At 37.2% G+C, this 27,296-nt stretch overlaps 1 protein-coding gene across 5 annotated transcripts in view; it reads left to right on the forward strand.

Moving 5' to 3' along the window:
* The window catches only part of ERCC8 (ERCC excision repair 8, CSA ubiquitin ligase complex subunit), a 30,739-nt gene that overhangs the window by 1,531 nt on the left and 1,912 nt on the right, over window positions 1-27,296 (forward strand). For 2 of the 5 annotated variants that reach the window (XM_052778559.1, XM_052778564.1), the window contains exons 2-11: window positions 778-873; window positions 1,023-1,124; window positions 5,667-5,790; window positions 6,377-6,458; window positions 7,094-7,162; window positions 9,291-9,357; window positions 12,164-12,267; window positions 15,080-15,204; window positions 19,933-20,130; window positions 26,222-26,308. In XM_052778559.1, coding sequence (XP_052634519.1) covers window positions 778-873; window positions 1,023-1,124; window positions 5,667-5,790; window positions 6,377-6,458; window positions 7,094-7,162; window positions 9,291-9,357; window positions 12,164-12,267; window positions 15,080-15,204; window positions 19,933-20,130; window positions 26,222-26,308 — 1,054 coding nt within the window. Of the gene's footprint in view, window positions 1-777; window positions 874-1,022; window positions 1,125-5,666; window positions 5,791-6,376; window positions 6,459-7,093; window positions 7,163-9,290; window positions 9,358-12,163; window positions 12,268-15,079; window positions 15,205-19,932; window positions 20,131-24,272; window positions 24,326-26,221; window positions 26,309-27,296 lie in introns of those variants that run through there. The other 3 variants (XM_052778561.1, XM_052778560.1, XM_052778562.1) reach the window with 3 other exon arrangements.

Below are 27,296 nucleotides of genomic sequence, written 5' to 3' on the forward strand. Positions count from 1 at the left end.
TTGTTGTTAGTCGTTTTTACAAAATAGTGCTGTAGGAAGCTCTGATCATCTTGTAAGGCTAATTTTATGTCAGGTAGCGTGGTTTAAGGAAGCAGAATCTCTCTTTGACTATGTAATACTAGCGTATTTAACGATAACAGACTACTACTAAGTAGTACAAGATACTAATTGCAGTTCAGGGAAGTTTGTCTTGGAAGCTTCATCATGTGGATAGCCTAGTTTTTATTTAATGTTACAGAAAATGTAACACACAAAGATTGTTTCCTTAAAGGAAATACTGTAATTTGTTAAACTAAATGAATCTGCCCGCTAGGTGTCCGTAGTTCCAAGTAGGATGAAGCTTGGAAGGATGGTGCATGATGAAGCTTCAAAGTAACGGCTATTTGTTGCAACTACAACAACTGCTTGGTAATGTTTCTTTTGCTCAGTGTTTTCAAATTACATTCCGGTTTTTGTTGCATATGTTAACCCCAAATGCAGTTCTGCTGTATCTTTGAGCCTATTTTACATATTTATTTCTCTCTTACCTTCCAAACAACATAAAGAATAAAATATTCTTTCTGCCAACTTCATAGGACTTATTTCCAGCCATGTATCATGTCTCCAAGTCTAGTTTTGCAAAAAATAAGAGATGGGTTAAATGCATTGAGGAAGCACGAAACTATCATTTGAGCTGTTCAGAGCTACTTAGTAACATTCTACAATTCCGCTGTTCTTGTTGTTCATATATCTTTGTTTGTTTGTTGCTTTTTTTTTTTTCCTTGTTGTTATTTTAAGGGTTCTAAGTTTGGAATTAAATAAAGACAGAGATGTGGAAAGAATACACAGGAGCGGTGTCAACACCCTTGATATTGAGCCTGTTGAGGGAAGATAGTAAGTATATACTTTAGTTGGTAAAAATGTGTATGGGTACTTCACTGTGTTTTGGTACCATGGATTTATTTTCTTGCTGAATGCTCAGTTGTGTTGAGCATATTGAGATCATGAGTGTTGTAACTTGTGTGCTTTATTAATACTTTCAGCATGTTATCTGGTGGATCAGATGGTGTTATTGTGCTTTATGACCTTGAAAACTTGAGCAGAAAACCAAGTTACACATGTAAAGCACTTTGTTCTGTGGGAAGGTAGGTACTCAAAAATTCTGTTAAAAGTTCATAGTGATATCTCTTGAGTGACTAGCATTAAACTCACAAAATAACATGTGTTCTTGCTTCTAGGATAAAAAGACTGCAGAAAATAGTAGCAGAAATCTGAAGGCTAGCACGATACGTTATGGGTTTGGGCATAAAAAAAAAGAAAACAAACAAAAGAAGGAAGAAACTTTGTGAGGATTTATATGATTTACTAAGTAGCAGGAGCTAATTGTTTTTTCTTGATTTGTCTGCTCTAACAGTTACGATATATGTACAATGGCTCTCTGATATTGTTTGAGCAGATTTTTGGCAGTTCAAAAGTTAAAATGGAGGATATTAATTGTACTCATATGGAGTCTAAAGTAGAGAGGCTTGTATTGCTGTAGACCCCACAAAAAAGTCAGAGTTAGTACTCCAATCTCACACTAAAAAAAGACCAAAAAAAAAACCCCCAGCCCTTTTCCAGGTCACAGTTCCTCACCTGTGAGTTTTCTAATTGTTTCATGTTGAAATTTGCTGACTCTATGCCAATAACTATGAGAAGGTAATTTTGGGACTGTTGCAGAAACATTCCTTGTATCCCCCAAATACACATATTATATGTATCTTTGAATAAATCTGTGTTTAAGCAAAAGGAAAACTATCTTTGTGTAACCCTGTTCATGTGATTGAAAAAAAAATCTAATACAGATTTGCAGTTGTTGGTTTTATTTCCCTTCTCCCTGCTCCCAGCTTTACTAATAGCTGTGTTAAGTTCACCAGGTGTTCACCAGGTACAGGAGTAATTAATACAGATCTTCTTAAGAATATGTTTGAATGAAGACAGATGTGTTACTGACAAAAATGGGACATATTTTTCTGAAGAACAGGGTACTACCTTACTGTGTGTAATCTATATAAAGACTCGAAGCCTGTATTGATTTGTCAGGTGTTCCCTGCAGGCAGTATAAATTTGTCCATTACGGGCATTAAGTCTTCTAGCAAAAGCTGTTTTCTTCCTTGTGTTTAGATAGTAAGGTTACCTAGTAGGTTAGGACTTTATCTGAGATTCATAAGATATATCCTATTGTGGAAAAGATTAGTAGCTACATTTTCCCCTTATTTTTTCCCAGTCTTCTAATTATTTGAGGTCTAAGAGCTTCATGAGTAAGATCAATAAGAATAGAACACATTTGTAACAATAAAAGGCCTAAGTGGTATCTTGGACCATAAGACAGAAAAAGGTTAATAGAACATGCATCAAAACAAAAGGGTAGGAACAGAATCTACTGCAAGTAAGCTGCATTTGGTAAGTGTTGATGGCTGAGACTTCTTGAACAAAATTAACTAAAATTGTAATTAAGGACAATAATGACTAGACATCCCCAAATTTCAAAACTGAAATGGATTCTGAAACAGACACAGCAAACTGAAGAAATACATGCTGAGAAGACACAGCATAAAAACTGGCAAATCTGTGCTAAAATCATGCAATTGTTAACTTCAATTAGGTCAATAGAAATACTCCATACTTGAGAAGTCTGTTCATGAGCATTGTTAGTTGATAGTCTGTTTCTTGAGTAGGTATTAATTTGCATAGATGCATCTTTTACTTCTTATCAGTTGAGTAGAGGCATAAAGAGTACTAACAGAATCTGATTTTGTGTGATACAATGTTGTAAATGATAGGCTTATTATTATTGCTTGAAGTTCCCATAGTAGGTTATTTGCTTCAACTATTTATTCCCATTATTCATGTAGCTTCCTAGTATGTTTTAAATATTTATTGTAGCTAATTAGCTGCGGATATAGCTTCAGATATTGGAATATTACTCATGCAGCGTTCCTAACATCATAAATGACTTTACCAGTGAGAAACACTTCCCATCTGACTATCTGGCTCCTATCTTTGAAGCACATGATAATGACATGTTGCAAAAGTTTGCCTGTGTTCTAAGTTTGCAGGGTACAATGCAACTCTGGTCTCAAAACTGCTTAAAGAATAAGCAGTAGAGGCCCTTTCAGGCTATTCTGAATAGGCTCTGAACTGGGCCTGCTGAGGGTCCAGTTATCCTCCATCAGAGGAGATAATTCCTGATGGTAGGCTGTTATTTACCCGGCATCTCTCATCTAGAATGTAGGGCCACTATTGCAAAAAACAAGAACTTTCCATGTTCCACTAGGAGTCGGCACATCAAGCTTTATATGGTTTCACATGATCCATGCTGTCCTGTGGCAAAAACTGGCATTTGAGAGTAACTTAACAGTACCAGCTTCTAGATAATACATAGCTGATGCTTGCGTCTAAGGTAGTCTCCTCTACTCAAAACCTGTCTAGGAAGAATGAATGGCAGCAACCTTACTATCCATAGAATTGATTCTGTATTTTCTTTTGGTAGAAAAGGTTAGGATATTCTGAGTAATGGGAGAAAATACTGCATATAGAATGAACTGGGAATAACATGCAGCCCTGAGACATGAAGCCAGGCTGAATGACATGCGGCCATTACTAAGCCTAGCCAGATCAAAGGTGATTCCTGTGGAGCTACTCCAGAGTTTTTCAGTTCATTCCGCAGCCTTCTGGATTATGACAGAATTGATTGCTCTGGTGCAGTGCTGAACACCATCCAGTGTTGTGCACTTATATTTATTGTACCAGGGTAATTAGTTCCGTGAGTTTAGATTTTTCTGCATAGTGCATTCAAATGTCTCTGCAGGAGTAAGTTCACACTGAGTCAGGCTTGATTTCCTGGCACTTCAGGTACTGAAGATTTTTAGCTTGACCCTGCAATAGAATAAGTGCACAAAATCTGTTGATTTTTAGCACCGTGGCAAAGTAACAGGCAGTTCTAAGGTATGCCTCAAAGATAAGCAATGCAGGAATTATTAAACTAAGTTCAACATTTGCTCAATAGCTCTTGCTTAGTATTGTCAGTGCTGGCTTCAGGCTAACTCTATTTAAAGACATCTCTGTGCTTTCTAGCAACCCAAGTGAACAGGAAGGTTTATTAGCTTACGTGTAGTGCCAAATCTATACAGAAGATCTGCATCTGTGTTTACACAATGATACCCATGCAGTAGTTATTGCTTGTGAGGCCAGGGCACTTGAGAGAACAACACAAAGGTAAGAGCTGAAATGAAGAAATCTTGTGACCCCTTCACTAGCTGCAGATGGAGTCAGCTGGACTATTTTTGCATGTGTACTCTATCTGGCTGGGATGGAACTAATTTTCTTCATAGTAGCTTGTATGGTGCTATGTTTTGGATTTGTGACTGGTCTTGATAACACACTGATGTTTTGCTACTGCTTGCATAGAGTCGAGGCATTCTCTGTTCGTCACTCTGCGCCCTCAGCAAGTAGGCTGGGAGTGGACAAGAGGCTCAGAGGGAGCACAGCTGCAATAGCTGACCTGAATTGATATTGATATTCCATACCATACAATGTCACGTGCAGCAATAAAGCTTGGGGAAGTTTTCCAGGGGTTGCCATTGCTCAGGGTCTGGATGGGCATCAATCAGCCTGTGATGAGGGATTGCTTTTGCATCACTTGTTTCTCCTTTTTTTGGTGGGCTGTTTTGTTTCCTTTTACTTATTAAAATGTCTAATTCTCAACCCACAAGTTTTCTCACCTTTGCCATTTGGATTCTCTCCCTCATCCCACTGCAGAGGGGGAATGAGCGAGTGGCTGTGGTGGTGCTTAGCTGCCTAGGGTTAACCAACAACAGCGTGGTACTTCTGAGTCTGGAAGCATGATTTTGGGCCCTGAAGCTGGATTCACATGGATCCAGCTCAGATATGAGTGGTGTAGCAGGTATGTGAAAGAACCTGTATTGTTCAGAGCCTGGGTGGTTGAATCATATCCTGGAGCTGTCAAGGTTGGCTCTGGTGTCCCTTCTTCCCACCACTCTTAATGTATTAATAATCATACTATGCATAGTTGAGTTGAAAGCTTCATATTGTTCTTCCTCTTTCATTTTTGAATGCAAAAATAATTAACTCTCAGTAACTCAGTCCACTGCTATCTGGTGACTTCAGGATATGTGATTTTCCAATAACTGTATAGCTGTAATTATTAGCTAATAATCATGAATTTTTTGAACTGTATATGTTGTATTTTTCAGTGGATCCATTTCTAAGTGGGAAACATGGTTTGTAGTGTTAGGCCCTCGCTTTAAACATTAGATCTGTAAACATTAGATCTGTAAACATTAGATCTGTAAACATTAGATCTGTAAACATTAGATCTGTAAAATTTTAAAAGACATTAGTGTCTTTTATGCCTCACACTGCATGTCTTAACTTGAGATATGCAACAAATACCATATTTTGAAAAGGTAAATGATCTGTAGTTGAAATGGGGGCTCTTCAAAGAAATTAACATTGGTTGACTGAAAATTGAGGCACCAAAACGACTAGTTCTTCTTAAAAAGTTCAGTACAAATTAAAAAAAAAAAAAGGTTTAAACTACGTTTTCAACTTGCTATCAAATATCAAGACAATTATAATGTGATTATCAAGACTCTAACCAGTTGGAATCTTTTCCTTGATTTTAGAAGCCATCCTGATGTACACAGATTCAGTGTGGAGACAGTCCAGTGGTACCCTCATGACACTGGCATGTTCACATCCAGCTCATTTGACAAAACCTTGAAAATATGGGATACAAATACTTTACAAGTAAGAGAGAATTTCTACAGTTTGCAGGCTTCTTTGTATACATGTTATTCATTCCACATCTGCAGTTCTCCCAGAACCCAACAGGACCAAGCATCCAGAAGGATGCTAATAATTTTGTATGGGGTTTTTTTGGTGTAGGCTTTTTTGGTTTGGGGTTTTTTTGAGGAACTGAAGATAGTATGTGATGTTTGTGAATGACAAGGGGCTTCTAAATTTAGTCTAAGTGCCTCTTTCCTGTTGACTTCTATCTCCACATTATAACCTTCTTGTTTGCTGTTTTTTCTTGTTAGGTTTTTAATTTTTGATCATTTTTTAATAATTTCCATTCATGCTCCTAATTAGCCAATTTTCTTTGTCTTTCTTTTGAGTCATCTCTGAGCTTTAGTATAGTTGTTCTAGTGTTGGAAACAGACTTACTTACTTTGTGTTGTTTGTGTGATCTGGTTTCTCACCAGGAGAGTTATTGTTAATATGTGGTTAGTATGCAGTCTCATTTGTAGCTGTTACTTGAAAAATACTTAATAATGAGGATTTACATTATGATAACATACTTGCACTGTGACTAATTTAATCTTTTTATTATCAGCCTGCAGATGTATTTCACTTTGAGGGAACAGTTTATAGTCATCACATGTCTCCAGTTGCTACAAAGCATTGTTTAATAGCAGGTATGTATGTGCTTTTAAGAAACGCTCTATGCATTTTGGGGTTATAGTAACAAGCAATATCCAGTAGGGTTTTGGTTTTTTCCTCCCCTGTCTTTTACATAATTTGAGTCTTCATAAGACGTAAGGTCATTGGTAAAATAAAATAGCGGTTAGTCAGATGATGTCAATGAGAATATCACATCTGCTTTTCTGAAATAATGCATCAATCAATTCTCCTTCTGGATAAAAATTCCTAGCTATAATTACATTACCTTTCATTATGTAAGTTAACATTTGAAGTTTATTAGATCCAAACATAGTAAATTGTGTAAATAGGTGCATGTATGTATCGCTTACATGTACACAATTTAATTATGTTTAGCAAAAAAAATATTTAATGAGGAGATATTTTTAATTTTTAAGCTTCATAAGTACCGGCCTGTTTATCCCCAGTTTCTAAATTTTGTTTGTTATATTGTAAATTTACTTGGACTAAAAATGTAACTCTATTAATAGAATGCATTGGTCTGACTGAACTGTTATGTAGCTAACATTTTTCTTCTCTTTCTGTCATTGCTAAGATTTTTTGTTGTTGTTCTCTCAAATGCTGGGTTTTTGGGGGTTTTTTTTTGCTGTCTTTGTTTCTCTTGTTACAGTTGGTACCAAAAGCCCCAAAGTACAGCTCTGTGACTTGAAGTCTGGATCCTGTTCTCACATTCTGCAGGGTATTTTTTAGTCTGAAACATAAATGTTAAACAATAACTACTTTGAGTAAAACAAGTCCTGTAAAGAAACACTGTATACAATGTATTCTTTGTAAGTACATGACGAATTTATTTATTGCCAGTTGTGAAAGTTACACAGTGGCAAGGCGTTCCTCAGGGCGTTAGTCTAGTGCTAATGAATTGGAGAATACAAATATTAATTAATGAAGTTATTACAGATGTTTGGGCTTTTTCACGATCTAATTAATAGTGATTGCTATTTATTGCATGGTTAAGTGTAGGCATTTGTTTTGTGTTCATGGAAATTCAATCTGGGGTACTGTTTTGGGTGGTTGTTTTTTTTTTTAAAAAAAACAACCCAAAACAAAAAAAAAACAACAAAAAACCCTCACAAACATAAAACAAAAAAACCTTTGCTATTTTTAACAAAATATCCTGTGGAGGTGCTTGCATGGATTTGTTTAGAAGTTTCTGTGCAAGAGGTAAGATACTACTTGCTATAGAAGGTTAGTATCAATCCTTTGCACTTACCTAGTTCAGTAAACATAGAGGTTTATTATTCCGTAATCCATTACTTTTTGCACTTAATCAGAATTTGCCCTTAATGTCTCTTTTCTAATGTTTACTTTCTGGAGTATGAATATATATATACACATGCTCAAGCAAAGGCAATTGCAAGGTAAATCTTCATGCTTCAAACCAGCAGGGCAAGAGCCAGATCTGATCTAGAAACTGTAGCAACGTGTTAGATCAGACACAGCAATGTGCAAATGCAGCTTTATTTCTTCACTGGTCCACTCAAGTGTAAAAGCAGCCTAGGTGTTTTTGTGTGATGCAGAGCTTAAGCCATTAAGCCCTTCTGAACTGAATTGGCCACAGTGGGCATCTCAATATTCTGTTTCTAGAACTGAGAGCACCAGAGAGTGCAGACACAAAAACAGCTCTCTAGAGAATCAGTTTGGTTTCAGCAGGGCTTCTTGATTTTGACACAACAGTTAGTGCTTTCCAGGCCCAAGCTGGTCGTGTCTTTGTACGCAGCTGGTACAGTTAGCTCAAGTGCAATATCAGAGAAACAAGTGGAAGCAGATTATGTCCCCCACTTAAACATAATCTAATAGTTCTTTACAGAACTTGAAGCACTCAATAGTGTCTTGAATATAGGTATGAATATTTTTCACATAGGCTAAATCTAGCAGCTGAAATGTTTGGCTGTAGTTTACTTAATGGATCCAAATAAATGTGTCTGCCTTGAACCTTCCAAGTGTATCCTGTAGTACCTGTATTATGGAGATTTTTTTTTTCCATTATCCTGGGCATCACAGCCCTTTGATTACTTTGGTAATGGAAAACCAGCTACTAGAATATGTGCCAGAAACAAGATGGTTCACGTAGCTCTAAACTGCGTTGGCAAAAATGTATTTGTATAACTTAGTTTATTTTTCAGCAATGTGTTTGTTTTATTACATGAAGTGCGATTGCCATCTTTCATTTCTTGTCTGTATTTGTTTAACATTTTTAAAACTTTCCAAGTTTTAAAGAGTGTGTGTGTATATATATATTACTTGTCACTAAGCTGCACTGGGTATGACATTGCTAAGACATTTGTCTTAATATCTTAATATTTCAGACCTAATTAGAGGAAAAAAATATCCCAAATTCAGGACAAGTATTTCAGGATAAGCTGAATAAAGTTTTAATCTTAAGTAGATAAGGCAAATATACTTTTTATTAAACATTTCAAAAGGATTTGAAGGAAAACAAATGGAAATTTCCTTCTGTGTGTGAGAACACCACTGCTAACACGAAATTTAATAACAGTATTTAAAGTAAACTCAGTAGCTGTGACTGTGCTATAATGTCTTTTGCACAGGTAAAACCATCTTTGTTATCAAAAGTTATACGCATGTAATACTCCATGTATAACTTCAGCTTGCCACAATCCCACTCAAGCAAGAGGAAGAAAGAAATAACCCCTAGCCCAAAACAATGTATTTTCACAGAATTCAAATTCATATTACAATTTAGATTATTCTTCTGGATTGGTGGATCCAATAGAACTAAGTATTTGCTTTTACTTTTAGTTACGTACATAAAATGGTGTGTATAAGCTTTTTCGTATAATTTTTAGGTCACAGGCAAGAAGTGTTGGCAGTGTCTTGGTCCCCACGTCATGAGTATGTTTTGGCAACAGCAAGGTAGGGATGTTGCTGGACTGTTATGTGCACTAAAAATGTCTGATGGTAAAATTTTATATATTCATTATGCATGTTTTTTACAATTCAAATGCACTTTTAAAGTTAATCTTTATCATTTACTTTAACCTATTCACAGTTTTTTAGATCTTGCCTGGAAATACTAAGCCTGAAGAGCTATCCCAGTGATGCTTATTTATAGGAAGATTGTACAGAATTTTGAAATAGTCATTGCTTTTAAAGGTATAGGAAAATGATAGAGCATTATAGAGATACTTCTTACTGTTTATTAGTGCGTGCATTGCTAATCTGTTTTATAACGAAGTAAAACATGTTTAGCTCAAAGTACCATCCTGGTTAATCATGCCTAATTATGTCGAAGTGCATAACTCAAGTAGCTTAGCTGATGGGTAATAACTTCCCAAACTGCTTTTTGTTTTTCTTTTTTTCTTTTTTTTTTCATTTTTTTTTTCTCCATTCCAGTCATTTTCAGTATAAAAGATCCTCTTGGCTTTCTTATAGCTTTTGCATATGTTAGCTTTTGATTATAATATGACATTTCTCATTTTCATGGTTGGCATGCTCTTTCTTTTGAATTGCAGAGAGGAATGGCCATTTTATAAGTTGGAAGTGAAATTTGAATAAGTTGATACCAGAATTGCATACCCTTGGCTTCTGATGCCGAGCTTCTGAAAAGCTCAACATAGTTGGGAAATTTTCTAACAGTGTGATTTGTTTGTTTCAGCAAATAAAAAATTATTTCCTTTTTTTTTCCATCACAGAAATAGTAGCAAAATTTGTTTATTAAATATTGACTTATTGATGTCTTCTGAAACATTATGCTTCAAAGTCATATAACTATAAACTGCATCTACCTATGTTGTCATGTTGCCTTATGATAATTGCGTATTAAACATGTTTCTTATGGCTCCATTACTTAATTCAGTACTATAGTTGGACTTCTAGTTCCTAATAACATAACTCAGTTCTACCATCTGCTAAGACAAATATGGGCAAGAACTGGCAACACTGAAGTAATGAAGAGATAGTGGGGAGAAATGACTGGTACTGCTAATCAGGAGATGTGACCGTTTTCCAAGACAATTGTATGTTTGCTTGTGATCACTTCAGGGGAGGGGAAAATACATTTTGGGGGTTTATGTGGCTTGCATGTGAAACTTGTTATTTCAGATTTCTCTGTGTGATGCTCGGATCTTCCATAGTTTTGGCAGGTAATTGGAAAGTCAGAGAAGAGACATGTTTCTGGGTGTCTTTCACACACTTCAGTTTCAGGCACTAGAGAAGATAAGCACTTTCTTGCTCATTAGAACTGTCTAGAAAAGATTAGCCAGTAGAAACTGCATCATCAAAAATAGACAACTGTAGGCTTTTATAATAAGGAAGCTCTTCCTATGCCTTTGTTAAAAACATTTCAATGAACTACCTGGAGTTTGTTGCTCACTTTACAGTGAGCTCAAACCTCAGCGATATCTCTGTTCGTGGTCTTAGAATATTTGTTTGCAGCAAAGTAATGTGTTGTCAGCATATTCAGTTGGAATACCATTTGGAAGTTAACAGAATCAATCCGTAGTGGAGGGGAACACAAAAGAACAAATTCGTCATTAGCTTTGTCAGATGCAGAACAGATAAGGAATAACAGTTGGTTTTGCTTTGGTCAGTTGTTATATGTATACTATGTATACATTCCTGATATTAATGCACTGATCTAACTTGAGAACACACATGAAAAAGCATGTAATACTTCAGTAAAGACTGCATATCTAAGAAGTTTCACTGGGTATATTTTCCAGCTGTAGATCAAGGAGATGCAATTGGTTTTGTTCAGCTGGCATGAAAAGTGATTTATGTTTTGGATTCTTTTTTTTTTTTTTTTTTTTTGTCTCCAAAAGGACAGGTAAGTTGCTGGGAACTTTCTAAATAGTTTCAGTAAATACATCTACACTGGTGACTTAGTGCATGGGAAGCGGTCTTTTCTATGAATTTACTGCCTATCTATACCTAGGAGTCTTATGGTACACATGGAAGTATGCTACTGGAATACTCAAGTCAAGCTGCACATCAAGATGCCATACAAAGTGCACTGCCTGCAGTGTTGCTGTCTAAGCATGTACCTAGTACCAACAGTCATCATAGCTTTTGTTGCTGGCAAAGACCCAGTGTGAGCAAAGCATGAGCAATGCAGCCTGGGAACCAGAATGAATCACAGCAGCCTGAACCTTGGTCTTTCCTTACTTGTGCCACCCTGGTAACATAGACAAAGCCAGTGAGTTCCTACTGAAGCAAGCTCTCAGGGTTTCTCTGCCTATAGCACTGTATGACAACAGAGCATATAGACCTATCCAGCCTACATATGTGTAGCCAACTTCTGGACCAGTCATACTATATAGATTTGTGATAGCAAGAGCCTGAGTTCCCAGACAATGCTGGAGTCTGTAGCTACAGTTTAATCAACAGAAGAATTAGCAAGTTTATTCCTAGTCGGTGTATGTATGCAATGGTGTTATGTTGTAGACAAAGAGGCAAGTGTATTGGTATTGTAGACAAAGATTCACTCTTAACTTAGGTGCCTGTAGTGTACCAGCTATATTTATTACTACATGTAAATGAATGTCTGAAGTCTGTCTTACAAATCTTTTCATGAAATTTCTATTGGCTTGAATGTGACTGCATGATGAGCAGTTCAGAATAGTGGCCAGACCAGGGTGAGTGCTGGGTCCGTTGCCTAAAGACAGTTATTGAACCAGGGAGCACATAATTTCCCTAATGTATGCAAATCTGTTTCTCTTAGTGCTGACAATAGAGTAAAATTATGGGATGTGAGGAGAGCATCTGGATGTCTGCGTACGCTTGATCAGCACAATGAAGAAAAGTCCAAAGCATCTTCTGAGGCAGGTAGTACAGAATATAACTGGTGGTGTAGTCCATGTGTAACTAGAAGCATTTTTATATTTCATAAATGTGTTGAATACTAAGACCAGCAAGGATACTAGTGATAATCCAGTTGTTACCTACTGTGTAACACAGGCCATTGAGTTTTATTCAGTTACTTCTGTTGCAAAGACAGTGTTTGTGGTTGGGGATCTTGTGTAGAGAAATCTCCTTGGCAACAGTATTGTACCTGTTCTAAATGTTTTTCCCCCTAAAATGGGAAATTTTAAATCTGTTTTATGGGTGGAAGAATTCATTCCTGCTGTAGAATAGGTTTCATATAAACAGCAATCACTTCATACTTCATAAACTGTTCCAGTAGTTAATTACTCTCCTTCAAAAACAAAGAACCCAAACAAAACACAAAAAAGCACATTTCTTTTCCTGTTTAAAACAGTCTTGCTTCCAATGCAAGCCTCTAGAATATCTTCTCCTATGTGGTGCTGTAAAATCAATTATATTCCTTTTATATTATACTACATGAAGTATACAATCGAGTATAAATTTATGATTATATTTAATTTTACAGGAAGCTAAATTACACTCTTAGTACAGTCAAATGCATTAATGGTGCCTTGTATCAGTCGTTATTAGCTACAACATTAACATTTTTTTATGTATCTTCAGGTCACCTTTCTCACCTTTCTGTACCTACAAAAAAAATCCAACTAAATTAAAGGGAAGCTTCTGAACTTTAAATTATAGTTCATGAATTTTGGTTAATTCTGGACAGAAGATACTTAATTTTGGCAGGCCAAAACAGTACTTGAACTGCTCTGAGGTAGGAATACATAGTATTTGGAATTGAATCACAAAGTAGAAACTCTGTATCATGGCTCCAAACAAAGGGCTTTGCATAGCATAAATCACAGTGATTAAAGCTACAAGTCAGTCTGACTTGTGTGCAACTTAAATTGTTTGTAGAAAAATGCGTGCAAATCTCTGTAAAGTCAAACTAATTTTCCAATATGTACAATTAGAGGATACGAGGTATCAGTAAGTATCTGTTTTAATAACCATGCTCTCCATTATGCAAATTGTAGTGTGGTAATACAGATGTTTGGTTTTGACAATTTTAAATTTCCTTGAAATTCAAGAAATTACTGAGATGAAAATGCTCTAAAGAAATCTAACACTTAGGAAAAATGAGAAATTCACACATTTTATTTTAGGAAAAACAAAATTACATGTAACTCCCAAGATAATTAGTGCCATTTTATACATTCCTTTGAAAGACATGTTTACTTGTTCAAGCACAACAACTTTCTTTTCAACTTTATTCCCCTGTCTGACAGGTTCAAGATGGTTTTTAATAATCTAATGCCAATCACATAGACTAGGATATTAAATATATTGAAATATAGCTGAACTAAACCAAATGCAGCTAACAATTTTTTTTAAAAATATTTGAAAAACAGTTAACACTTTACCTAAGAGATCTGTCCAAATTGTGTACTACAGTGTAATGCACAGATACCTTATCCATTTTTCAGTGAGTTAATTTATGGGCACCATAACTAGATTTGCTGTGGTACCACTGAGTTGTATTTTCGCTACTTTAACATACTTAAGAATGTGCAGTATTGCAGGGTGAACTCGATGGAATTAATTTATAGTACTCTATAAACAATATAGAATAGAACATTCAGTTGGAAGTGGCCTACAACAATCATCTAGTCCAACTGCCTGACCAATTCAGGGCTGACCAAAAGTTAAAGCATGTTGTTAAGAGCATTGTCCAAATGCTTCTTAAACACTGACAGGCATGGGGCATCAGCCATCTCTCTAGGAAGACTGTTCCAGTGTTTGACCACCCTCTCAGTAAAGAAATGCTTCCTAATGTCCAGTCTGAGCCTCCCCTGGCACAGCTTTGAACCATTCCTATGCATCCTGCGACTGGGTAGCAGGGAGAAGAGCTCAGCACCTCCCTCTCCACTTGCCCTCCTCGGGAAGCTGCAGAGAGCAATGAGGTCCCCCCTCAGCCTCCTTCTCTCCAAACTAGACAAGCCCGAAGTCCTCAGCTGCTCCTCACAGGACATGCCTTCCAGCCCTTTCCCCAGCTTTGTTGCCCTCCTCTGGACGCATTCAAGGACTTAACATCCTTCTTAAATTGTGGAGCCCAGAACTGCAGACAGCACTCAGGGTGAGGCCGCACCAATGCTGACTACAGCGGGATAATCGCCTCTTTTGGCCGGCTGGTTACACTGTGTCAGTTGCGCTCAGGATGCGGTTTGTCCTCTTGGCTGCTGGGGCACACTGATGGCTCCTACTGAGCTTAGCATCAAATCAGCAGCCCCAGATCCCCTTCTGCAGGGCTGCTTTCCAGCCACTCCTCACCCAGTTCATACTTGAGCCTGGTGTTACTCCATCCTAGGTGCAGAATCTGGCATTTTGACTTGTTAAATATCATCCCATTAATCATTGACCAGTGCTCTAATCTATCTAGATTCCTCTGCAAGGCAGCTTGTCCCTCATGACAGTCAACAGCACCTCCCAGTTTGGTATCATCAGCAAATTTGTTAATGATGTATTCAACTCCTGCATCCAGATCACTGATAAATACATTGAACAGAACTGGCTCTGGAATTGAGCCCTGAGTAACACTGCTGGTGACTTGCCACCAGCCAGATGCTTTTATAAACCAAGAGTTAAATTATTAATTTACTGATCCATTACCATTTAAACAGCACTTTCCATACTATACATTGAAATGAAAATGCACGTACAAAATAATAATTCTTCTGTAGAAATCTGAACCAGATCTTTTTCTTGACAGCAGGCACTGCTCACAATGGGAGAGTTAATGGTTTATGCTATACAAATGATGGACTTCATCTGTTGACCATTGGTACAGATGATCGCATGCGACTCTGGAACAGCTCCACTGGAGAAAACACGTTAGTAAGTTTTCAATGATCTTTCGTTATGTTTTTACTTGCACTTAATTTGTTCAATTGTCATTATAACTTTGGATATTTATTCATTTTCATAAAGGATACAACTGCTTAATCTTACCATTAGGAAATTTTGTGAGCATTTTTTTTCAGATTTCTTTTCTTATTTCTACTTATTATAAAAAAATAAAAGAGTATGAAGAAGCCTGGATCTACTTAAAGATTGAATATGGTAACTTTAAGTTCATTAATTTGTGAGCATAGCTGAAAACACTTCAGACAGTAATGAAAACCTTAATATGCAGTGACTGTTGGTAGAAATTTTTATTTTTTTAACTGTAAGTTGTCAGTGTGCTATCCACAGGGCAGTTTTCCATACCTGAAAGTTTCACTGATTGACTGCCTGGGTTTCTTGCAACTTTCTTTGTTTTTTTGTGGAATCTCTTTTGTGAAATTTTATAGCAGTGTTAAGAATATCTATCCCTCTACATCTGCATTGCAACCAAACGGGGTGGGGGTGGGGGTGCAGAATTAAATCTCTACTGCTGGTTGAGTCCTTTCTATGGCTTATTTTTTTCTGAAGATTCCTGTTTTAATTTTCTGTTCAGTAAAGAAAATTGTTTCCTGTGTCTATTTTGAAAGAAGAACATGCTACGCAAGTCAGTTTTCATGGGATTTTAGCTTATCCTGACTATGGTCTGTCATTGTTATCAGGAAATGAAGAAATTTTACTCTGCCTTAGAAATCTTTTACTTCTGCTGCTTAGTTTCAGAACACAGCAAAAAGAATTCCTTATAGACATTCAAATAAAAGGACTTTTCTATCTCCATGCTACCCATATTTGCCAGCTTGTTCTGAGCACTTCATATGCAGACATCTTTCTGTCTTCAAATCACCATCACCAAAGTAGATAATGCAGTTTGTTCACTTTCCTATCACCAGCTGGATCACTGTTTTTTGTTTTTCTGTGCCTGTTTGTTCATTGACTTGTTTCATAGGCTGTTTTACAGTTTTCTTATTTGGTGTGGAATAGCTTGATCCTGCCTTGTTTTTTCAAGTCCAGAATTATATTGTCTAGAGTACTGTATTTTCCCACACTGCCCAGAGGTATTGCTTAAAATAATTTTAAGGCACTAGCAGACAAATGAATACATCTACAGGTAATACAAGTTCACACCATAGTCCCTTTATTTCCCCTAGAAGCTAGTTTTTTTGATCTCCACAATTTTTTTCTATACCTTTCAAAAGGTACAGAAATTAAGCCATGCATATGAATTTTTTTGAGCAATGAGCCAAATTGGGGCCCTAGTGGATTGTTTCAGTTAGTAAGAGAAATCAATGTTGGAGTCGTACACATCTTGCATACATCCTTTATCACAAAAAGGAATGGAAAGTCCTGATTCACTGAGTATAGGAAGAATCAAACAGGAGGAAGCAGGTTTTCTGTTCGTCTGTGTGCTCAAAGATCTTCAGCTCTTGTTTTGACAGCATCCTTTCCTTTCCGTTGCTCCTCTATCAGGCAGGAACATTTACACCAAGTATATCCATATAATTTACTTTTCCCAGCCTCCACTCCTCCCTTTCATTGTATATGCCTTTGTTATGAGCAGTGTCGTGGCTTGGGAATTGTTGCTGTTAGAGCTCACATGCTGTGGAAAGAAGTACCAGCAGAGTAATATGCCTCTTAAAACGACCAGCATTAACAAGAGTTAACACAGTCAATATTTACAAACACTGTCTTTACAGAATGAGCAGTATTATCCACAAAGGACATGACATAAGCTCCACATCTCATGAAAATATCCTCTCCATGAAAAAATATCAACCTACTTGCATGCTGTTCAAACATTCTTTGTATACATTTTTATGATTGAGAGAGATTTTCTCAGGACTCCTTTTTACTATACTTTTCTTACATAAGTGCTTTTGCTATGAAAGAGCATACTTTAAGAATAGAGCAACAAGTAGTCTTCTTCCTTGCCTGGCTCATGCTGATTGAGCTTACATTTGCCTCAAACTTTGGACTCAGGCAATTGATATACTATGGATCAAGAACCTGACAAAGCAAGACATTTGTATTGGAATATTTACCTGATAAACTTTACAAATCTGTTAGCTTATAGTCAAAAGATTTCACACTTAAAAAAAAAAAAAATTCCTAACTGTAGGGCATGATGTTTAGGTAGGGAGCTTTAAAATTAACACAGAGAGCTTTGCTAACATTGTATATATAATTGAATCTCTGTTTTTCAGCAGAAATTAAGAGCATAGATTGTAGGGCAATACTACTTGAAAACAAAATATTTTATATATAATGCGCTGTAGTATTAATGAATTTAAATTTAAAATACTGTTATTTTTATTAGAAAAAAATACTTTTAAATCATAAAATAATGTGTGAATTTCAGGTGTTCGTTGTGGACCTCAATGAAAAAAAATTTATATGTGTATGTTTTATTTGTCAAAATTCTAATGCTTTGTTTTAATTAAGTTTGTTTAGAGGTAAGCTGTACTGTTCTAATGAATATGTTTCTGCATTTTTCTTGTGAATACACTTCTGATGTCTGATAGGACCTAATTAGACTGATACATCCAACTGGAATATTTCCTAGCATGTTTGGAAACTTTCCACTTTCAACTTTTAGTGAGATTTTTATCTGTATAGGACTTGTCAAGATCTTGAAACATACAGACACTAGTAAGCTATACTTCTTACACTACTTTTATTTGCAAGGCTTCCCACACACCTCACAAGCCAGGTCTTAGAAATGTAGCATTTGCTCCTATCCCAGCTGCCCTTATAGGGAACAGTATGGAATTTCTCAGTGGTGATTTAGCTTTGGTTAGAAAATAGGCTTTTTTTATCACTCTTATCTACTCCGTAATAATTTAGCGAATTATTCTTTATTTGCTTCTACTTCATGAGTCTCTTTCTTCTAATCCATTTACTTTGTCCTTTACTTATACCATCCTTCTGCTTGCCCTTCAGTTGTTTTCATACTGCCTATTCATCTCCCACTGTTTCCTGGTAACACAGGAGGGAGTGATGCAGAATCTTGCCCTAAATTGCAGACATTTTTCCTCTGTTCCTTCTTTGCTGAGCAAGGGGTGACTTGCTGAGAAATACTTCAGGCTAGTTGTTGTGTTGTCTAGACTGATGCTTCTGTCCTTTGCCATCCTACTGACACACACTTCAGAAATGTAGTTTTCTGGAACATCAGTCAACTCTGATAAACAAAGGGCACTTACAGGGTAGAAGGTAGTGTAGATCAATTTTTGTTCAATCTGTGGACTGGAGTCTTGTAGTATTGGGATCTAATGTTTAGTATCTTTGTCAATGAGATAGACAGACAGTGGGATCGAGTGCACCCTCAGCAAGTTTGCAGGTGACACCAAGCCATGTGGTGTGGCTGACATGCCTGAGGGACAGGATGCCATTCAGAGGAACCTGGACAAGCTTGAGAAGTGGGCCTGTGTGAACCTCATGAGGTTCAACAAGGCCAAGTGCAAGGTCCTGCACCTGGGTCAGGGCAACCCCCAGTACCAATACAGGCTGGGGAATGAAGAGATTGAGAGCAGCCCTGAGGAGAAGGACTTGGGGGTACTGGTGGATGAAAAGCTGGACATGACCTGGCAATGTGTGCTCGCAGCCCAGAAAGCCAACCGTGTCCTGGGCTGCATCAAAAGAAGCGTGGCCAGCAGTTGAGGGAGGTGATTCTGCTCCTCTGCTCCCCTCTGGTGAGACCCCACCTGGAGTACTGTGTCCAGCTCTGGGGTCCTCAGTACAGGAAAGACATGGACCTGTTGGAGCGGGTCCAGAGGAGGGCCACAAAGACGATCAGAGGGCTGGAACACCTCTCCTATGAGGAAAGGCTGAGAGAGTTGGGGTTGTTCAGCCTGGAGAAGACTTGGGGGAGACCTTGTTGCAGCCTTCCAGTACTTAAAGGGGGCTTATAAGAAGGATGGGGACAGACTTTTTAGTAGAGCCTGTTGCGACAGGACAAGGGGTAATGATTTGAAACTAAAAGATGGTAGATTCAGAGTAGATAGGAGGAAGAAATTCTTTACAGTGATGGTGGTGAAACACTGGAACAGGTTGCCCAAAGAGGTGGTAGATGCCCCATCTCTGGAAACATTCAAGGTCAGGTTGGACAGGGCTCTGAGCAACCTGATCTAGTTGAAGATGTCCCTGCTCATTGCAGGGGGGTTGGACTAGATGACCTTTAAAGGTCCCTTCCAACCCACACTATTCTATGATTCTATGATTTATAACTGTATACTGTTGTGCATAAGGAGTATTATATATATATAGTATATATTCTCTCAGATAGTTTCAATATCTGAGAGAAAATTATTATGTTGGATCATCTAGGAAAATGTTTAAGGCAGTAATTCCTCAACCAGTTCTAATTTCAGTGGTAGTTTAGGTACTCAGTGTAGATCTGGCATGCAACAGCATGTGCAAATTCCATTTTTAGTTTGGAACTGCTGATTTTTAGGCGTATCTTTCTTTCCCTTTCTTGAAGTTGATATTAAGGAGAGTGAACTTTAATGAACAGAAAAATGATTCTCTTGATAGACAACTGTAATTGGAACTCTCAAGAGTTGTATTAACATTGGGAAGCTTAAAATTAATTTTATTGGGTATTAAAGAAAAAAGGAAATTGACCTTTTCATGTAATTTATTTCCTGTATTTTTAGTTAATAGCTCACTGCATAATCCTTCATTTTACAGGTGAATTATGGGAAAGTCTGTAATGAAAGTAGAAAAGGACTCAAATTCACCGTCTCTTGTGGCTGTAGTCCAGAGTTTGCCTTTGTTCCGTATGGTAGTACCATTGCTGTTTATACAGTTTTCACAGGAGAACTGATAACGATGCTTAGAGGGCATTACAGTACTGTCGACTGCTGTGTATTTCAACCTAATTTTCAGGTAAGTAGAGTACAAAAAGTATTCCAGACAACTGGGAGTATTTATGCAAATTGCCAAACCATTTGCACAAAAAGTGTTAACTTTTCAGGGATGTGCTTTAATCAAAGATCTTGACATAAGAGGGAGTTCTGTGGTCTATGTGTCATGCAAGAAAAGTTTGGTCAAATTCTTTGGACGGCCCTTTCTACATAGGGTTCCTTCCACTATTCATTTCATCTCACATAGGTAACTTTTCAATATACCTATAGTAATTTTTTGGCTTATATTATCAGTAATAAATTGTATGCATTAAGGCTTTTGCCTGTTTTCTGTAAGACTGAAGACAAGGCATTTGTCTTTCTCTGAGATACGTAAGACCAATCACAGTAAGAATGAATGTGAAGTGCATTTAGTTGAAGTGAATTAGTATTGCTATCAGTACTGAGAAACCTCTCAAGTACTTTGCTAAGGTGATCTTGCTCAAATGCTTCTAGTTATACCAATCACTGGATCTATGAACAGTTTGGATGAAGTGTTGAGAACTTGATGATCTTCTTAAATTAATCTGAGAACATTTCACCTAAGAAATACCATAGCATTACAGGGACTCATGGTGCTGACAGCCTTTTTTTCTTTTCCCCTGCCTTTTTTTCTTTTCCTCTCCCCCTATGGTATATTTTTCTCTTGTAATAAAAGACTTAAGGATAACAAAGCTTAATTTATTATGAGATGGCTTACAACAGATTGTTCTTGCAGCTTGTGGTGTAGCAAGAGCAGAATGGATGTTAGTATGGATTTTAAGGTTGTTACATATTTGCTGTCACGTGTTGAGGATTGTACTTCATGTTCCAGCTTCTCCTTTTTTGTCTTTTGTTTCTGAAATATTGGGCAGAAGTATTTGACTGTCATGGTTTAAGCCCAGCTGGCAACAAAGCACCAGGCGGTTGCTCGCTTGCTCCTCCCCCCTCGGTGGGATGAGGAGGAGAAAATATAAAGAAAAGCTCATGGGTCGAGGCAAGGACTGGGAGGGATTACTCATCTATTATGGTCACAGACAAAACGGACTCAACTTGGGAAAGAAAAACAAGATCAATTTAATTTGTTACAAATTAAATCAGAGCAGGATAATGAGAAATAACACCAAACCTTAAAACACCTTCCCCCCACCCTTCCCTCCTTCCCAGGCTCAACTCCACTCCCAATTTTGTCTACCTCCCCCCCCCCAGGGGTATGGGGAATGGGGGTTTTGGTCAGTTCATCACACATTGTCTCTGCTGCTCCTTCCTTCTCAGGTGGAGGACTCCTCCCTCTTCCCCTGCTCCACCGTGGGGTCCCTCCCACAGGAGACAGTCCTCCACAAAGTTCTCCAATGTGGGTCCTTCCCACAGGCTACAGTTCTTCACGAACTGCTCCAGCGTGGGTCCTTTCCACAGGCTGCAGTCCTTCAGGCACAGACTGTTCCAGCGCGGGCTTTCCCATGGAGTCACGGCCGTCTTGGAGGACATCCCCCTGCTCCGGCGTGGGGTCCTCCAGGGGCTGCAAGGTGGGCATCTGCTCCCCCGCACTCCTCCATGGGCTGGGGGGACACAGCCTGCCGTCTCACCACGGGCTGCAGGGGCATCCCCTCCTCCCCGGCTCTTCCTCACTGACCTCGCTGTCTGCAGAGGGGTTCTCTCACGTTCCAATCTCTTCCCCTGCTGCAGGTTTCCCCTCTTAAATCTGTTCACCCAGAGGTGCTACTGCTGTCACTGGGCTCGGCCTTGGCCAGTGGCGGGTCTGACTTGGAGCTGGGGAAGCTTCTAGCAGGTTCTCACAGGAGCCACCCCTGCAGCCTCTCCCCCGCTACCAAAACCCCACCACACAAACCCAATACACTGAGGCAGAAAGGGCATGTGGGTATCTTTTCATGACCTTTCATATAAGGCATCATAGAAATGAATCTGGTAGCTTGCTTTGAGTCCAGTAACTTTGACTCAAACAATGTTTCCCTATCACTGAGGTGGACTTCACTGGAAGTTTTGGGCATGTTACAGATGAGGCAGTAGAGCCCAAGCTAATAAGTCTTGCTAGACCTGGAAAGCAGTTCTGGCATGAATAGGGAGTGAGGTACTAGATTCACCGAAAGGTGGAATATTTACAGTATAACTGTGGCACATCTTTTCTGGACTGTTCTTAACTATCTTAAAAAGCCCTTTATGTTTTTAAGAATAGTTTCCCAACAAAAGTGCTCATGTGTTTATATTAAGTCATCTTTGTTGTTCTTTTTGATAGGCTGAAGGGGTGAGGCTCATTGAATCTCACTGTTTTCCAGCCCTGGAAATGCAAATCTCTTTATAGAGTCTCTGTCTTGGCTTTTAAGATCCTCAGAAAAGGATCATTCGTGTGAGCATGCACGCAAGAACTGCACCAGTCACTGTAGCCATAGGTTTGTTGGCAACAACTTCATTTGTTACCTGTTGTGATTCCTGATTTTCTTTCAGAATCACCCTTCTCCAGAGTTCAGTTCTATATTTGAGAATTGTGACTGGATTTTATTTTTCTTTAAATGTTCTGCTTTTAGTTGCATTAAATTGTTACTCTAATGGAATAACATTACTACAGTCAGTGTGTCAACACCAAAGGTAGTGGTAGTGTTATTTTGACTGTGTTCACACCTATATTTCCAAATAGCTCATTCTGTCTCGAGACAATTAAGTACATTCATCAGTGTTCATATAATTCCAATAGAAATTACGATTTTCCAGTTAAAACTCCTTTTCTGAGAATGTAGTTGTCTGTAAAATTTATAGTTACCTGTTTTATTTTACTCCTGCAAGCAATATTAAATAAATACGTTACAAAGTTTTTCACAGCTGTGCATTTCTATTTTCAGTCAGTAGTTGTAAATAAAATCAGTTTTGCTGGACAAAACCTGCTTTGTTGCAAACTGTGTTGACTGATGTTGTTTATATTCCTATATCTTAACTCTACTGTAGCTGAACCGTTTAATCACCTTTTCCATTGTCTTGTTTAGGATTAAAGAAATGTCAGTTAGTTCATTTGTATCTATACCATTCCACTTTTTTCTTTTCTTCTGAATGGCATACTAGCTCACTTTCAGCTCTGTAGTATTTCAATAAGTATTAAAACATGATTAACTTAAGCCAGAAGTTTTCTTAGACAACTCTTCTAAGGCTCTCTGATTATGTTATGCATCTTCTGGTGAAATGTGTAGCAGATGGCTTTCTAACATTTTTCTTACTTATTAACACATTTGAAATTGGTACACTATCTTCACATGAAACAAGGTTTACATCTTTTCTGCATAGTTTCTACCATTTCCATCTAGTAGTGAGTCTCTGTTGTTGTTAAGAGTTTTCTTCATATTAAGTCTTCTAAACTTTTTCTGCTGTCTTTAACCCTGCTAAGTGATTTTTGCCCTGCCCACCCTCAAATCTGGCCCTTAGATTTTCTTTCTGTTTCTTTTTTCTATGTTCAAAACTTCTAATTGAAGTGCTGGTTGCTGCCCGTCCCTCACGTTCTTTCTATTCATTACCTGTATTTTAATCACTATCTTTGTTTCACCTTGTAGCTGGAATAGGCTCTAAAAGGAACTTTAACTTGCCACCAATTATGTGTTTGAGGTGAGAAGTGTCTTCTGTTTGCTCAGAACCATGTAATCAAATATGATCAGTGATACCTAAGCAGCTAGCTATTTGCAATCCAATGATACTAGTCTTTATCTGTTCCTATGAGGTCCAAATTAATTACCCGGTTTGTGTGGAATACCTTTTGTGTTTGAGATACTGTGTGGAGCTGTCCCCACAGAGTGGTGTGAGATTTAGTTAATGTGTATATATATGCCTTTTGAGATCCTGGGAATAGAGCCATAAAATCCACTGTATTATTGTTGGCCTAAATTGTTCTTATGTAAATATCTCTGTAAAGTTATTAAGATGTTAGTCTGCTTGAGTAATAAGAACTGCGGAATTTGTCCCTTTCATAAGAGCCATTAATTTAATAGGAGGTTGGTAATTTCAAGGGTGGTGTGGAAGAGGAAATATTCATTGTGCAATCTCATAGATGATGTTTACTGTTGGATCTAATATGCTAGATACCATTGTACTATAATAGCTGCCTGAAATAATTTAAGTAAACAAACAAGACCTCTGTTTCCCTTTCAGAAAAAGAAATGCAGTAAAGCACCATGCACAAATAACATGTCATAAAATATTAGGTATGCATCAGGAAACAATTTTGCTTTAAATTATAGCTACTTCTATCGTTCAAGAAATGCCAGTGACATCTGCAAAGGTATTTGGCAAATCCAGTGGTAGGCTAATAAGTAAAGATAACTGAACGTTAAACTAGGTTTTATTTGCAATCTTTCCTCAGAGTCTTAAAGCATAATATTTCCATATATTGTACCATAAATATGCATGGAGCATGTTTGTAGTACAATGTATGTGTATGTTCTATACTGTACCAGAAACATGCATGGACCTTACTGGCTCTTCTTTTGACTGGCTTAAGGTATGAGTCACCATTTCAGGTTGTAATAATTAATTGTAAGTATTACTCAATGCAGTGGATATTAACTGAAGATCTTGCAGTGCCAGGATCCGAAAGTGAGACAAGTGGTAGTAAAGATTAAATGAAAGTATGCTGATGTCACTATGACATTGCTTACAAGGACAGATTTTGGCATGGAAAGAGATTTTAAAGTTCTAGTGATATTCTGTATCCTGTCAAAGACAGGAGGTTTGAGTAGAGTACTGCTGACAGGATAAAGTGGGATTTGACCTATACCTTGGTGTAACTGACTTGTCCTCTTTTAAGCAAGGTAAGTTGGATGTTTCTTTCTCATAAAATTATAAACTTTATTCTTGTATGTGTTTTATGCATGAACAACTTCATGCATGGGACCAGTTTTACAAAAGTGAGTATGTCAGCTCTCTTGAATAGTATTACCCACATAAATGAGCATTTATAGGAATTGGGCATTAAGTTCCTGCACCAACTGTCAAAGTAATTCATGCAGTTCTAGAATTAAATATACATAATATAGGAGACTTTCTGCAAAGACAGAACTGTAATAATTTATTGAACTTATGTTGAATCAACATATTAATAATGTGCAGATATGCACAGAGTTGCTAGTTTAAGTGTAAAAGCCAACATGCTTAAAGCAAAGCTTTCATACTGTCAGCCTGAATACAGAAGAAATTTATGTTTCACTCAGGCAGTTTAAACACACGGCAATATCCAAGTGTTGTCAGACATTGCTTATAATATGCAGGAGTATGATTCAAGATTGAAGGGATATGAGAATATCTTCATGCATGTTTATTTAAGTAGCACTTTGGAAAATAGAAGCATTATTAGTGCAAAAAACTAAGCTATATTTGACTGTTAGCTGATAGAAGCATTATTAGTGCAAAAAACTAAGCTATATTTGACTGTTAGCTGTTTGGTTTAGAGACTGTTTGCTTCCATGTGTTTCCAGGGTGCCTTGCACAATGGGATCTCAGTCCTTAGTCATTACCATAATAAATAGAGTTATTTATATTAAAAGTAATAAATTGGTCTTTCTGATCTCTGCCTTCCCAACAGGATACAGGCTTCAAATTGTTCTTTAGTTGTTCTTTTCCTTCCCTAGGCATACTGAAACTACGTTTACTTAATACTTCTTTGTTCCGTACATATGCACTCTTCTAGCATGTATTACTAGATAGTTTTGAGTTGATTCATATTTTTTAATTATAATAAAAAATCTTTCCCTTTTTTTCATCTTGCTTCTCCATTGAATATAAATCATCTCTTAAGCTTCCTAACTGTTAAAATAGGTGTCTTTTCAGGAGACATGAGAGAGGGAAGAAGAAAAGTGCATTTAAGCAATAAAGTTCATTTAAATGTGGGTAGTGCTGTTTGGTGAGCAATCTGGGAAAAATATAAAAACTTACTCATTTTGTTTTGGCATATTTAAAATACTGTTTATCAAGATTATAGTACAAATTAGAAATTGTATATCTTTATTTTAAAATAAATATTTCATACACTTTTTTCCCAACATTATATCATGTCACCGTTCAGTAAATTTGTCTAAAAGTAATTTTTGCTTGCTTTCTTAAAGGAACTTTATAGTGGTAGCAAAGATTGCAATATCCTTGCGTGGATACCAGCTCTTCGAGAGCCAGTTCCTGATGACGTTTCTGAAAAGGTAATGAGTTTGTGAGTTTGAACTATACTTTTTATGGCTGTTATACTTGGGGAGATGGTGTGGAAATTAAATATGAAGTATGTGTTTCACCATCAAAAGTTGTAACAATTCCTAATTAAGAGGAGAATCACCTACTGTTTCTGTGCAATTTTTGATTGTTGTGGGGTTTCGAGAGGACATTTTCTTTCATAGTCTAGTAAAATCTTTTGCAGACTTCTAGCTTCTCACTTAATTAAAAGTAGTACTTGTCATTTGGCTATCAGTCTTTCAATTTCTACTTCAGCTTCCTTGATTTCCAGACGGTTTTCTGTAGTTTATGCTATTTTGGAATTGGAAAGGTGCCAAAGATTGTATTTTAAATTGCTTAAGAATATACTGTGTATTAAACAGTAAGATTAGGAATGCCACAGTTCATACTCATATATTTTTGATGCAGAAATATAATAAAATTCTAAACAAACTTATTTTAGCATCTGAGGCAAGACGTTCAGGCTGTTACAGGGAAGATCATATGTAAGACTGTTTTCCGGGAGAGTATTTTCTTTCGCTTAGTATTAAAGCTGGGCCATCAAAATTTCAGTAATCAGATTGAGCATGAAAAATTCTAGATTTTAAGGAACTGAAACCATTCACAGAATCAGAGTCTGGCTAACTGTACTAATGTTAAAAATTCAGGATATACTAATGTTTTGGCTCATAGCATACAAAAATTCCACTTTTTTAGATTTTTGAAATGTTCCATTTTGGATGAGGAAATAAGAAGCATAAAATTTTTGTAACATTTGCTTTGCTTTGTAAGACAACTTATTTCAAAACTATCCTACACTTAAGCAAAGAAGAAAAAAGTAGTTTCAAAGGTTAGATACCCTAAACCCAAAATGTTTTCAGTTGACCTGAAATTAACATTTTAGCTGTAACTGAGAATTTTGATGTGTGTGAATTGTTTTTTCTTAGTCTGAAAAACAAAAACAAACCCACAGCAGCAAGA

This window comes from Harpia harpyja, chromosome Z (genome assembly GCF_026419915.1).
Source record: "Harpia harpyja isolate bHarHar1 chromosome Z, bHarHar1 primary haplotype, whole genome shotgun sequence".
In the NCBI taxonomy this organism is placed as follows: Eukaryota; Metazoa; Chordata; class Aves; order Accipitriformes; family Accipitridae; genus Harpia; species Harpia harpyja.